At 41.3% G+C, this 14,923-nt stretch overlaps 1 protein-coding gene across 1 annotated transcript; it reads right to left on the reverse strand.

Moving 5' to 3' along the window:
* Positions 1 to 12,830: 12,830 nt before the first annotated feature.
* LOC6733930 (probable cytochrome P450 12d1 proximal, mitochondrial) lies at positions 12,831 to 14,707 on the reverse strand. Its single transcript, XM_002080938.3, has 4 exons — positions 14,561 to 14,707; positions 14,182 to 14,507; positions 14,005 to 14,121; positions 12,831 to 13,942 (listed from the first exon to the last, which is right to left on the reverse strand). Exons 1-4 carry the CDS (start codon positions 14,660 to 14,662, stop codon positions 12,922 to 12,924), a joined length of 1,566 nt encoding a protein of 521 aa, XP_002080974.1. The 5' UTR covers positions 14,663 to 14,707; the 3' UTR covers positions 12,831 to 12,921.
* Between the last annotated feature and the right edge of the window lie 216 nt (positions 14,708 to 14,923).

Consider the following 14,923-nt stretch of genomic DNA (forward strand, 5'->3'; position numbering starts at 1 on the left):
ATTACACTTAGTATTGGATTGTAATTTTAACAATTTTAACAAAGCAATACAAAGGTTATTAAATTTAAGTACAAGTTTAAAATGTTTTAGCGGTTTAGTTTTGTTTATAGAAATGCATTTAACATATTAAATTTAAGCGCAGGAATAAAATTCAAGAAATTTTTAACAAAAACTGACAATTTTTGCTTAAATATTATACTTATTGTTTATCTTAAGGTTTTATAATATTAATGAAAAATAGGTGTGCTGAATACGTATTTTGCTGTGTTTTAATTTAAAAAAAGAAATTTATTAAAATACTAACAAAGCAACGAAATATATTTAAGACAAACTTTGCTTTGGCGCCAACATACATAAATGTAATTTCAAGCAGCCACCGTTAAAACTTGACGAAACTCTGTTAAGCGTGCGCTTCTCTCGGCACGTCTTAACGAAACTGTTGTCGTGAATAAGAAAAAACGAAGCCGGCTAAGAGAGCGAGATGCTCTCTTAAACTAGAAATTTAAGGAAAATGTTTACCATAGTTGGTTAGCAAAAAATAATTGAAATAAAATAAATTAAGTGTAAAAGAAACAAACTAAACAAAATGAGATTTGCTTTTAATCAAATACTACACTATTTATTGAGATAAAAAATACATTGGCTTTGACTGTTATACATTTACGATATTGGCTGCTATGTTAGCTAACAGCCATCTAACATTAAATTCTGACTATGACAATCAATTTTGATCATTTGGCTAATTAGCCAAATCTGGCCAAAAGCCCTGCTAAAATATTTATGCACTTCCTGTGGTGCTCCAATGGTCTCCATATTGCTTCAATAATTGACAATCACATTGCGTATACGCCTGCCAGCAAAATTATGACAAGCGTGTAATGCGCAGGCAGCTGGCAGTTGGCATAATTGCAAATAAACTAGCAACAATAGCCCCCCAACCCAAAACAGCAACTAAAACAGAACAACAGTCGAGATTTAATAAGCTGAATTTCTTTGAGTCGAAAAGTTGCAGCTGCTTTTATAGGCCATAAGAAATGATGTGCGTCCTTCTGATTCTAATGCTATTATTTTTGTAAGTATTAAGAAATTTTTAAGTAAAATAAATATTAAATATGTCCTTCAAAGCTATGCCCGAAATTTAATTGAAATTTAAAACGAAAATTGCTCACATATCCTTAAAATACCTTACTTATGGTGTCCATATCATCATTATTCATTTTTTAATAATAATTAGTTTATTATAAATTGTAGATGTATGGGATTTATTAACTTATAAGTAGGTAATTATGTTACTAGTTTGATTTTATGTTCCTTTAAAGTAAATTCTGCACTATTACTATTATTATATATAATATTAATTTAAAATAAAATTAATTTCATAGCAATGTTTTGGTAAATTAAATCTTTTAAGAGTTAATCTCACGTTGAGGTTGCTTCTACGGAATATTGACTGTACCTAAGCACATGTGCATAGATATCCCCCCCTTCGAGATTATGAGGCGGCAAAGGTGCGTTGACAATTTGACATCTTGCCCTTCGTTTGGCTCCCTTCTCAGTTCTCGGCTCGGATTCAGTGTTCCCATTTCCCCCGGTTCTCAGTCCCGTCCCCAGTGCTCAGGCCCCGGTTCTCGGGTTTCCAACAGCCGACGGCAGGCGGAAGTCACACAAATCCGTAAATGGCACAGTTTATGCCACCAAAAGCTCTGGCCGAAGTTCGGGCCAAGTTAGGAGCGGCAAATTGTCCATTATCGGTGGTGGTGGGCTGCGGGAACGGCCGGAACGGTGGGGTCCAGTGCAATCGTTATTAATATTGATTGGAGCATAAACTGGCGACGGGACTCAGATTCGAGCGGGATCTCCAACGCATACAGACCGAAATGTTGTCGATTAATTGCGATTATGTAAATGTTAATGTAAAGCGCGTTACAATTTATTATGTTTGCTGGGAGGCTTGCATGCAAAGTGCCCTTGGCCAAATACACATGTGCATGCTAATGTGCGTATCCGTTAGGTTGCCAAGTTTGGCTTATTGATTTAGTAGACGCTGCAAATTGCGCCTTGATAGCGTCTAATGTGACGTTTGTGCAATTGTAATGGAAATTTATGTTTGTCGGTCTATGTATGTTTGCCCGTTTCCAGGATGGGGGGTCCATCGCACTTGTAGGGCTCGCCGGTCCACCTGGCCTTAATTACAGGTGTGCCTGTGTCTGTGGCTGTTACTGTGGCTGCCCACCTTGGGCCACTGCATTTTGAGCACTCTCTGGAGTTTCGGGGGAAACAATTACGGTGGCCAACTTGCAGATTAAGTGCAGTCGAGGGACACATAAGCTCGGAATGGGGAATAGCTACAGTACCGATCGGGAACTAAATATGTCAATTGAAAATTAGTTTCAACTTTCCGTAGTTTAAATGGATTAGTATATATTAATATATAAAGAAATTATAGTGACCTTTACTATATATATGGCAATAATCAAATAAAATCCTTTAAGGCAGAAGGAAAATAGTTGACAAATGGATTATCGACAACTAGACCCTGAGAAAATAAAAAGCCACGTCTGCTTGTACATCATCTACCAATTTGTGACTCCAACGAGGCGCTTGTCCATATTAGCCATCAATAACAGCACTTTAAGTACGTATCTCACAGATACAGACTGCTGGAAGCCACCTACTCAACTGGCAAACTGGTAAACTGGCGACCGGCAACTGGCGACCGTCTTCGACCGACTGTGCCATTAAGGAAATCATAAAGTGCATAAAATCACAAAGCAAATTGCTCAAAAAACAGGCACAATATGCGCTCGCAGTCGGAATCGCCAAGCAGACCGAAGACGACACTTTCCAGCTTAAGCCAATGGCCAAAACCAAACGAAGCCAGCAGCAGCAGCAGCAGGTTGTGGGGGCCATGGTTAATGCTACTCTTCTGGCCGCCGACGTCGCTGCCAAAGCGAAAATATTTTGATGTATTCATGGAAACATTTTATGCATGTTAAGTAACAGACAAATCGACGGAAACTTATGCTACGCAGGGTTTTTTCGGCTGGCGGGGGTGGCGGGGCAGGCCCATTCGGCTGATTAATAATTTACGTGGTAATATTTCTGTTGCCTGTTACCCCCCGAAAAAATAAAATAGCAACAAAAGGCTGGAACGAGGTACAGTGGGGGCACAGTAAGCTGATCTGACTTGGTGGAATATTATAAATAAATAAAAATATATGATCATGTATAAAAAGTCTGTTCAATATCTTTATAATGTAAATTGATGGTTACAAGATTATCTACCGCAAATCTCGAAATTAATTACATGACCATCCTAAACATGTCAAAACACGAAAAAACCATTTAATGTTTTATGACTTTATGATTTAGAAATCTAACGAAGATTGCAATTTATTAGGCAATAATTTGAATTTATAAAAATAATGATATAAGAAAACTTTACTATCCAAATAAAACTGTGTTCGAAGATCACATAATGGGTTTTTCCTGTCTGCCAGGCGCATTAAAGGTGGAAAATTGGCCAAGAAGCCGAAAGAGATGGGGCGCTGTGTGCGTGAGCGAGAGAAAGAAAGGGAAAGGGAGGGAGAGACATAAGGAGACAAGGCAGACGCATATGAATTGGAAACTAATCGTGGAATATGAGAATGATTATTATGCACATCACACTAATCATTATCTCTGTCATGGACAGTCGGGGGATTCGCTACTTCTTGAGTAGAGGGTGGAAAACCCAAGGAAAATCCATAAGGAAAACGTGGGAAAGAGATGGCTAGCGGCAACGAGACAGAGACAAAGCGAGAGTTAACATGTGTGGCTCATAAAAATCTGTTGATATTCATTGCATGTCGCCAGAAGAACCTCACACCATCTACTTTTTTTCTTGGTGGGCGAGGTAAACTTTCCCGGCTTAGCTTTCGGCTTAAAGCACATACTTTGCTTGATTTCTTTCGGGGGCTCCCCGTTAATGGCCAAAACAAATGAACATGGCAAGGCATTCATTCATTAACTGCTTTGTCATCGCAGCCAGCACGCGCTTTAGGGCCGAAATTAATTTAATTTCTGGCAAATATAAACACTTGCCATCCACTTAGCTGCAGTTCATTGCGTCGAGCAAACAGACAGCGGCACAAGTTTTCGAGATGAAAAACTTCTTTCAGCCAACTTTTATCCGTCTCTGTTTGCACGTCTTTGACAATTTCAAATTGTCGAGCATGCAAATAGGCGCAGCAGCAACAATAAACCATGCGAATCACATGAGCAAAGTAGAGGGTTAAGATACAAACAGAATAAATGACAAGTTCCACAAACTCCGAGGATGATGATTACGCACTGAGGGCGGTGGGGAAGTGGATAGCTAGCCTGCCAATAAAGAGCTAATAATAAGTTATACGCACGCCGTTTCGCATATCAAAGAGATAACGACCGCGATAGCGATTCTGGAAAAACTGACCAGCGCAATTCGCACAGAAGAAATCAAATCAAAAAGCTATTGAAAAGATTATTGAGGTAACATAAATCTAGAATCAAGTCTATACTTTGCGTGCCTAAATGCGACTTTATAAAGAGTTAACACATTTATAGCAGATTAAATATTAGGCTAATCTATAAGCAGTATTTAATTCGTTAAGCTTGCTGCTTTTAAAACAGAAAAGAATGAACTACAAGACTTTGGAATACTTTGCAAAAGGAATCACTTCCATGACACATTGTATTGAAACATTCATTTATATTCGGCGTCAATTATGTTGTACAAATTATTTTGAACAAATGGGCCAAGATAAGCTCAAATCAGCGCAACAAAATGTGTGAATTTCAGCGAAACTTTTTCCAATTTTATAGACTTTTTTTTAAAACCGCACAGAGCAGTGCATTTAATTATGAAAGCCAATTGATTTATATGGATATCGTTTTCAGCTCCGGACTCATTCAGTGCGATCGCTGGGGAAAAAAGCTTGTAGTAGAGCGGCTTAATGCAGATTAACCCGGCCATTAATTTGCCGGCCAGCAATTAACGAGCAGTTGGCTTAGAAGAGAGCTGTGTAATCCTCGATTTCACGCCACGTTAGATTAATTAACTTTTTCATAAATAATGGCGAATGCAATTTAATTAAAAGCAAACATTTTTTACTATTATTTGCCCACGTTTGTGCCGCTGTAAAGCGGAAAGCTATTAAAATTGTGTCATCGCGCATTTAATACATTTTGAAATAAATTCGCATAATTATCGCTGGCGGCCTAGGTCGGCTAGTGGGATTTGTGTTGCAATTTGCACTTTTCAACTGCCCCAAAGATACGCCAACGAAATGCTTATTAAAGTATCAAAAACAAATACCAGAAAGCTGTCACCAATCCCGCCCCACAGAAAACAGGCCCACTTTGCCGCAGAATTTGCATATTTGTCTCCGGCGGCGGTCGTCATTTTAATAAAAATGTTTGTATAATTTCAGGTCGTGGGATGCGGCCGCTGCTTGCTTATAAAATTAATTTTAAATTAAACAATTTTAATTATGATTCAATAATCAACAAACACACTGCAGCCTCGTCAATGTTGTCGCAGACTTTCAACAATGCAAATATTGGTTTACGGCCATAAAGGCCCAGCGACCAACCCATTAATCCAACTCCGCTCGACTATTGCAAATTGTTTTAATAGCCGCCTTTTCTTTTATGTTTGCAAAAAGAATGTATTACCATAATGTTGCCGCTTTATGTTTCATCTGGTGCCACTTAACTTTGCCTCTGCTAATTCAATTAAACGGAGAATTTAAAAACTTGAATAGCTTGTAAAATGCCACAAAAAATTCAGTACTTCTTTCATTGAGTTAGTACCAATATCAATGCTAATTCAATTCGCAGATGCTCTTAGTACCACCAAAAATTAACATTACTACAGTGCAAAAAATTAATTATATTAAACTATATTGATTCCTAAGGCGTCATGGCTTAAAATATAAATGAAAATTTATAGAAAAATATGATTTTTTCATGTGATGAATATGTTCCTTAATCAAAACTTGCTGAATTTCTTTATGTGCAGAAATATATTCGATGGTAATTGAATTAACTCTTAATTTGGCAATTTGCCTGTGTGGCCATAAAATTTAAAGAGAACATTAATTGTCTAATTGAAAAAACGGTTTCGCTGCATAAATTGCTCAACAACTTGCTCATTTTTCCCATGATTATTTTAGTTATGACAATCATTTGTTAAAGCTAGTTACTGTGCCTTTTGGGGCGACTTACTAAGGGAATATTTCCCTAGTCATAAGCAACTGATATTAATTAAATATTCAGTGCTTAATCACTTGCAACAAGTTAAATGTTGATTTTTGCCCAGAGCCCTCTGTGACTTTATTCAATTAGCGTTTGTTAACTCCCGTTCCCGAACTTCTCCAGATTTTTTGTCGATCTTTTTCGACGCCGGCGGGCACATCATTACATATGCCACGCCCACCTCGCCAATGCCCGCCCCAAGCTTTATGGTTGGTGTACGTACAATTTATTTACACGCATAATTTAAAAACCTTTTGCGCTTTGCTTAATGGCCATTCATTTATTGCACACACACACACGCACACACTTGCGGGGTGACACTTGCATTATTGAATCTGCCACGCCCACCAAAAAGGCGGAGGCCCATAATGGGCTGATTTCGTTAGTTGACAGCCACATGTTTGTGGTACTCGTTAAGCTGAAAACAGGCCTTTTCAAGGGTTTTTGGGGTATATTTTATAATATAAGTATCTATGCACATGAAGCTTTTCATATAAAATCGCTTAAATCACTTAAAAATACTTTTAAAATAAACATTACATTAAATAATCAAATCAATTGAAAGTACGAAAGTGACACATGAACAATAATTTAGGAATGTACACAATTCATACTCAAAAAATTTAGAATTTAAATGAAAGACTATTAACTACAAAATAGGCGTATACAATATGTCCAATTATTAAAATATTAAAACAAAATATCAAATATCAAGGCCGCAACCTTTGTTTAAATCCTTCAATTGCGAAACAGTTTGTTATTTGTGCTGGACATTAATTGGCTGTTCGATGAAAGGTAATTGAAGCAAATCCACATTGTTGTCCTGCGTTATCAATATGCCAGCAAATTAATTATGATGTGTTAGACAGATCAATGACATTCATGCTGAGAGCCAAGTTGCAGTAACTGAAATTCGTTGCGCTCGCTTGCCAAAGTTAAACGCACTCACTTAACTCGCACCATTCAGCTTTAGTCACCTGAATTTGATTCGATTTTGTCATCTGCCCGGGCAACAACACATATATGTACTACACATACAAACATATATATGCCCATATCTATATGGCCAACTACACCGATTCCTGGCCTTTTGTACTGGCCCCTTTCGCCTGCGGCAATGCTTCCTGTCTGATGTTGCAAGAGTAGATGTTGCGCTGTTGCTGTTGCTGCTGCTTGTGTGTCTTGAGTTGGCAGGCCACGTTCTGGTTTCGGCTGCGGTTTCGGTTTGCTGGCTGCGATGGGCGCCTGTTGACGCTTTCGGCTGCCAGACATGGGTATCAGCCAGGTACCGACTTGGCTCTCCAGTTTATGGCCGTTTACATGCTCACCGCCCGTTTCTCATATCACTTTATTTTGCCAGCGGAATTCGCACGCAACTCCCTCGATAATGATGCTCAAGAATTTTTAATAAAAAACTGCCAGCCAAGCAGGAGGAGTTTTGCTCTTTTTTTTGCTGCGAGACTGATGAAGGCAATTGAAAGGACCTTAATGACAGGCAGCCTTTGTGAGTTAAGCAATATATTAATCAGCATATTAATTATGCAGCAAGGTAGTTTTGCGAGTGCGGGCGGGCATGGCCAGTGTCGAAGGTCAACGAACTGCAGCGGCCACATGCATTGTTGGGGCATATAAATTGTTTAACCAACTTTACAGACAACATCCGTTGGGCCAGGCAGAATGGCCCGAAGGCGATGGGAATTCGAGTACCAGGCTGCCAGCCAGCCAGCCAGTCAGCCATGTGACAGGCAGTCGGTCATTATTTCGCACTTTTGTTGCCGCTGCGGAAATTTCACAGCAAGAGGCAGCAGCAAACATGCGACACGTGCAACACCGGAAGTCGGGAGTCTGGGCGATACAGTGTGCCATAACAATAATGCCACAACAAAGATAGAGTCCCGGCCAGAGGAGCATTCTGGGCGAAAAATGTGCGGGAGTCAGGTGGAAGAGATGCACAAGTCGGTGCCAGACAAAATGGAATTTTAATGATATGAGAAGGCGCGCCTTCTGAATATTTTTGCAGGTGAAGCTGCTTACCAGCCAACCACTTTGGTCCCCTCCCCCAAACAGCCCCAAACTCTTACCCTTTGAACCCGCGTAGTACAACCGGCACTTGAACTACGCCGCTTACTACGCTCTTGGCGCTCTTTTCAGTTTGTTTTTGCTGCTTTATAGTGGCCGTTTTTCTTTTTTTTTCCTGGCTCTGGCGCAGGCGAGTTGGCCCAAAAGAGCGCAAGAGAACCGCTAAGAGCGCATTTGCGTTTGGCAAGCCGGTAAAAATAGAAAAAATAAGTAGTTTAAACACAGTTTGTATGAGAGTATGCTACTTCACTGGAAATTCAATGCAGTTTATATTTCAGAAATAGAAAACTAAACAAATAATTTGTTTATTATGTTATTAAATGAATGAAATGCACTTACACTTCTCAAAATAGTTCATGCAAAGCACTTGTCGTTTTGGTGGTAGTATTTGCATAGTTCAGGTGCTTTTTGTATTTTAAAACATTTTGAAACCCCTTTTACATATCACAAGCACAAAGCACAAAGGCGCACTCACACCATCGCAAACGGCAAGCGCCATGTGCGCCTGGCGGTATGCAATAGTTTCTGTTTCTCTTTCGTTTCCGCAAATGACAGCGAGTGTTAACAGAGTCCGTGCGCGTATGATAGTATGCGTTTGCGGACGCGTGTGTGTGTGTGCGTGTTAGCCGACAAAGTGCAACACACAGCGCAATGACCGACGTACTCGAGCGTTGACTCGTTTCTGCGACAACTTTTCTCGCTCCTCGCCGATGGGAATAATGATCTCAGCGTAATGACGATTTTTAGCAGCCAGTAAGCTTGTTGATGCTGTGCCGATGACGTTGCGAACTCGCTCTCACTCGCTCTCTCTGGGGCTCTCGCCCTCTCTTTCCCACACTCTCTCGGCCATTTTGCGGAAGTTTCAACTCACCGCAAAACGCTCCAAAATGAGCAGCCAAATTGCGAGTTCCTTCCTTAATTGCGCACTCGTATCGTTCATTTGTATTTGTATTCCCTCCCTTCAGCATTTTCTCTTCGGCCATATAACAGTTTTCTCTTATACTTTCGCTTCGGTTTATAGCACGCACTTTCCCGGTGACGTCACGGAGGCTTTCCCAACGCTTTTTCCATAGAATCAGTTGTTGTTTGGCCTGCACAAGCCGGCAATGTAAACAAAACATAAAATATATGAATGGGTGAGTGAGTTGTGCGGGTGTCTGGGTTGTTCGACTGCTTCGGATGAGTGGGTGGCTGTTTTGGGTGGAAATTGGGTGACCCCGATGCACTGGTGTTGGTGCAAATTCGGCAATGCGTGTGCGCTGCGCCTGATGAATGAAAAGTTCGAGTGGCCGCGTGGAAAGCGGGAAAACATCTGAGCGTCAGCTGCACGGACATATGTTTGAAATTATTCCTGTGGAAGCTGAAAATGATTTTGAATATTAAGTAAATCGATACGAAATGGGTTAAAATTTGTAACGTTTGGAGTATTAATGTTGATTAAATATAGTTGTAGGTATTATAATCACTGAAATTTGAAGTACTTAATGATAATATTGTTAATTTAATAAATTACTCAATTAATTGATCGCTAACATGCTGTTTTTGATAGGCTTGGTCGTTACATCGACCTGTTTAATAAAAATGATATCTTCATTAAGTCCATGATAAATTAAGTTATGCATTTGGTATATTGCTTGTTACATTTAATTAAAGTATCTAAGTTAATCAAACAATTTTCAAAGAGTTACGAACAGCTGCCCCTTTTTCATTTATTTATTTTTTTTTTTATATTTGAATGTCCCACCAATCGATTCAATTTGAAGCCAATCCGTGATGCGAAAAGCGCAGAGTGTCTTGTATTAAATTCAGCCTTTCAGACAAATGCAAAAACCATCGACAGGCCGTGTCAGAAAACACACGAAAATCGAGTGAGCCCCAGAGCAATCGCATTTTAATTTGAATTCTTTCTGGTGAGGCCCTTACAAAAGCCCCCATGCGATGTGCACGACCAAAAAATGAACTTAAGTTTCGGCCAAGAATCTTGTTGAAGAATTTCTATTTGAGCATTTGTCATGTCTTCGCCTTAGTCTATAAAATATATTGTCGGCGGATGGGGACGCGGGGTGTGTGCAAATATGCGAAAGCTAAATGTCAGAGTCAACCCTTTCGCAGGCCATTCTGCCTGCTTTTTTTCAGCCTTTTCTGGCCGGTGTTGCCGCCTTGGCCCCTTTTTTGGGTGGAAAGGAAAGTTTTTATCTTAAGCTGCGCTGACAGGCAGCAAAGCGGCAAGCGAGGCAACACAAGTACAAGCCGGACAAAAGAGCCAGGGGAGTGGGGGTGGGCTGGCCGAACGGAAAATGGGAAATGGAAAATGGGCAGGGGAAAGACGAGGCGGGGGGCAATGGCAAACGTCAAGTTATAGAAAATGCTAGTGCCTGCACAATAAGAAAAGTGTCATACGAATAGCTAATCAATGGAACGATGCTTAGGAGCCTCAACAAATTTTAAGGACCTCTTAAAAGGACAAAACCATATAAACATGCAAATGTTAACTATTCAAGCATATTAAAAAAAATAATTTGTGCAAATTTATAATTGCTTAAAATAACTAAATGTTTAATAAATATATATAGTCTTTCAAATTTTTAAATAATTTATTCAATTAAACTAAGGCCATTTTGTATCTTTTCACAAGTATCTGAGTTAGAAATAGGTTCATTCATTTTGCTTATGCAAGCTAAGGACTCAGCTTTTTGTCAAAGTGCAGAAAAGGGGAATGAAACTGGTCTTAGAGGGAAAAAAAATTAAAGGACATGCTGAACGCATTCCTTGGGACACGGGCTGACAGTGAGTGATTTGACCATACCCTCATTTGCGTGCAGCAAGGACCAAGATCCGAGCTCTGGGTTCCGAGTTCCGGGGTTCCGAGTACCGAGATCCAGGCACCAATGGATTAATGTGCAAGGATGCGACTCGTCAGGCAGGCCAAGAAAATTACGTCAAGCTACGCAATGGGCCCGTCCCTTCCCCACTGGCCCACCACCCCTCAACCTAACCAAATCCAACCCAGCCCAGCACAACCCAAACCATTTTCCTCTTGGAAATCTGATGATGAGCGCCGACTGCTGCGGGCGGGCGACTCAAAATGGGAGTGACTCATTTACGCGCTGCACTCGAGTTTCAACCGGCAGCCGGCGAAGGAAAAGCGGGACTCCGAGAACTTTTCCAAGCTATTTCTGCGCCCAAATGACAGCGAAATGTAATAATGAAAAACTTTTTCTTTGTCAACTTGATGAGTATGAAATTTTTCACAAAAAAAAAATAAAAAAAAAAAGATTAAATAAAATAAAAGACGAGCGGCAAAGGAAAGGGTTGAGCTTGGGTGGCAGGGCGGCGAGCTAGAAATATGAAACGTCAGGACTGGTCCTTAGTCCTTGGTTGGCCTTCGAGATTAGTTATGGCAAAGGAATTTCCAAGCGAAGGCGCACGCAAATGATTGCATGCCGCATTACGCATACGCCCGGTTGTGCGTGGCCCGTTTTAAAATTGAATTTTAATATACAGCAGACACAAAGAGATGTACATGGCCATATGTATGTACATAGCTGATCCAGTCCATGGCCCTGGCTGCTATAAGCCAAGTTACCCAGCCACCCCGAAAAAACACATGTTCTGCATTTTTACTTTGTACTGGACCAGGACCCACGGTCCATCATCCCCACCATTTTGCTGCTGCACCGCATCGGGGATTGCGGAATTCATAAGCTATGTGCGTTTGCTACAAAAGTGGAATTTTCGCCACGCCAAAGGATACCCGCTTGCAGGCTCCCAGTTTCCAGCTCACAGTTCCCACTTCCCGTTTCCTAGATCCTGAGCATGCCATTAACCCACTCGCAAAAAGCGCAAAATCGCTTAAATTATTGTTACAAGCTGCCAGTGCCAAGTGGCAGGCACAACAGCAGCAAAGGCAACAGCACCAACAACAAGAGCAGGGGGCAGGTGGCAGGTGGCACAGGGCAAACCACCTGAGCTTTTGGCCGCGCTTTGCTTTGAGTGCCAGTTAGCATAACTCCGCAGGCCGCAGGCGAATATGTCTGCTGTTGCTGCTTTAGCCGCTTTGCTACTCCTGATGTTGGGTGCTGCTCCTGATTTTGCCGTTGCCGTTAGAAATATTTGTGCCGCGGCAAAGGACATCCTCTCACCAGCCCGTTCTCACCTGCCTGCCAAGCTGCAAGCTCCAAGCGGCGGCGTTGCGCCAGCTGAAAGTGTCTTTGGTGTTTGCTACCTATTGCCTAAATATAAAAAGTGAGGGGGAAAAACAAGAAAAATAACTACCTGCACTAGTCTTTCCTTTGTTACCTTTAAAATAAAATCTAAGATAAGCACACCTTGCAATTGTGTTTTAAAAAACAAAATGATACGAAAAAAAGCGATGGGGATGCCACAACAAAGCGCAATCTTATCAAACGTATTAAACATTTTGCTTATCAAAACAACGAGGTTTGCACAACAATGCGAAACGGGAGGAGGCAAAATTCTTATCTGCATTTCATCAGCCAAACATTTACTGTAATCAAAAATCATAACTATAAGGAACACAAGTAAAGGAAATGAATACAACGCGAATTATTGTTCGACATCCGTGAATTTGAAGGGGAACGTAATTGCCGGTTCCATGACGAACATGGTCTTGAATGGCCGGCTGGCATCCCGATTGAACTCCACATGGAAATTGCGAATCAACTTGGCCACGGTGGTCTCCATTTCCAGGTCCACCACTCGCTTGCCAATGCACATGCGGGGTCCAAAGCCGAAGGGAAGGAAGGTGAAGGGGCTGACCTGCATCTTCTTTCCGGTCTCCGGATCCCTGAGCCAGCGCTCCGGCAGAAATTCATCTGGTCGCGGATAATATGTACTTTCCTTCATCAGCACATTTGAACCGAGCAGCACAGTCGTTCCCTTGGGCACCCGGTAGCCCGAAAGTATCACATCGTTTTGGCAGGTTCTCATGGTTCCCAAGCCATTGGGATAGTATCGCAGTGTCTCCTTGATCACAGCCCTCAAATATGGCATATCCTTCATGTTCTCCTCGTTGAGTAGGGAATCCTTTGTGGGCATGATGCTCAAGAGCTCCTCCCGCAGCTTGGCCTGCTTATCCGGATGCTTTGAGAGGCACAGCAAAACAGCCGACAGAAGCGTGGCTGTGGCATCCACACCAGCGAAGAGGATGTCCAGACTCATAATCACCGCCACCTTGGTATCGATCTCCATTAATCTCTCCAGCATACTGTTACTATTTATTTTTTCGCCAGCCTGGCGACGCTTTTCCAGTGCATCCTGATTTTCCTTCAGCATTTTCTGGGCCACATTCAAACTGTCATTGAGAGTTCGCTTCATTTTCCTGTAGGTGGGCGTCGATATTATCTTCCACATGGACGGCTGGATGTCTAGCTTGAATGTGAGCCGGAAAATATCTCTCGAGGTCTGGAAGAGGGTCAATGCATCGGGATTATCGCGGTTTTTTCTAATCAGACCCATTTGCCGATCAAAAGCCACCAGGCCGAGTGACTCGAAAACAAGCCGGCTTATTTCATCCGTGAAATTTTCGGGGACTTCCAGAGTTTTGGGATTGCGGATTTCCTTAATGCTGCAAAGTAAAATAAAATTTATTACTATATATATAATACAAATCAAAAACAATATCCGCACCGCTCTATAAACTCATTATTGATATTAGACAGGGGTTCGTAATACATTCTTAAGCCCCTGGGTTGCATGAAGATGGGATTAATGGCTGATCGTAGTTTTCCCCACGCCTCGTTTTGTCTGAAATATCCAAATGCAATTATTGCCTTGCTACCTATTAGTAATAGATTTTATACTCACGAAGCCACCAATCCTTGAACCTCACCGTAAACATCTGGTCGAACGTGTTCGCGGAAATATATGATGGAATCCAGGCCATCACGACGTGGCCAGATACCCTCGTTGCGGAATACCATTTCAATGTCCTTTGTGTTGAAAGTGGTGACCCAATCCTTACGGCCAAACATACCGGGCATTACATAGATATCTCCATAGCGCTTTCGCATGGTACTGGTGTATTCCGTAATCGATGCATTTTGGAATTCACCACCGGGCATGAAAGCCCTCATAAATTTGAATTTGTTGGGCCGCGGAATCTCATCGTAGGTCTTGTGTTCCTCCGCTATCTATAATTAATATCATGATAAATCTATTTCGACTGGATTTTCTGCATACTAACACTAGATTTAGCTTGATCGTGTGCCAAAACGGAGGCTGATCTTAAAGATCGAACGGGGCCTACGTATATCGCCACAGATCGCGCACTGCTCAATGTATTCATTCTATTGCTTTTGGTGATCAACTGCAACTAAAAACAGTTCCACCTTTGAGAGCGTTCTTATAGCAAAGTCTTATCTCTAAAACGTAAAAAAGAGAGCAGAGCGAATAAGGTGAAATGCTTCAAAATGCAAAACTCTCAAACCAAAACAAAAGCCAGCAAACACAGCATGAGTTTCAGTTTCTTATCACCTGAACGGTAAAATCACCATGAATCGCCTACCACACTCAACTGAAAAAATAAACAAATGAACGTGACTGGCTA

Source organism: Drosophila simulans, chromosome 2R (assembly GCF_016746395.2).
Source record: "Drosophila simulans strain w501 chromosome 2R, Prin_Dsim_3.1, whole genome shotgun sequence".
Taxonomy (NCBI): Eukaryota; Metazoa; Arthropoda; class Insecta; order Diptera; family Drosophilidae; genus Drosophila; species Drosophila simulans.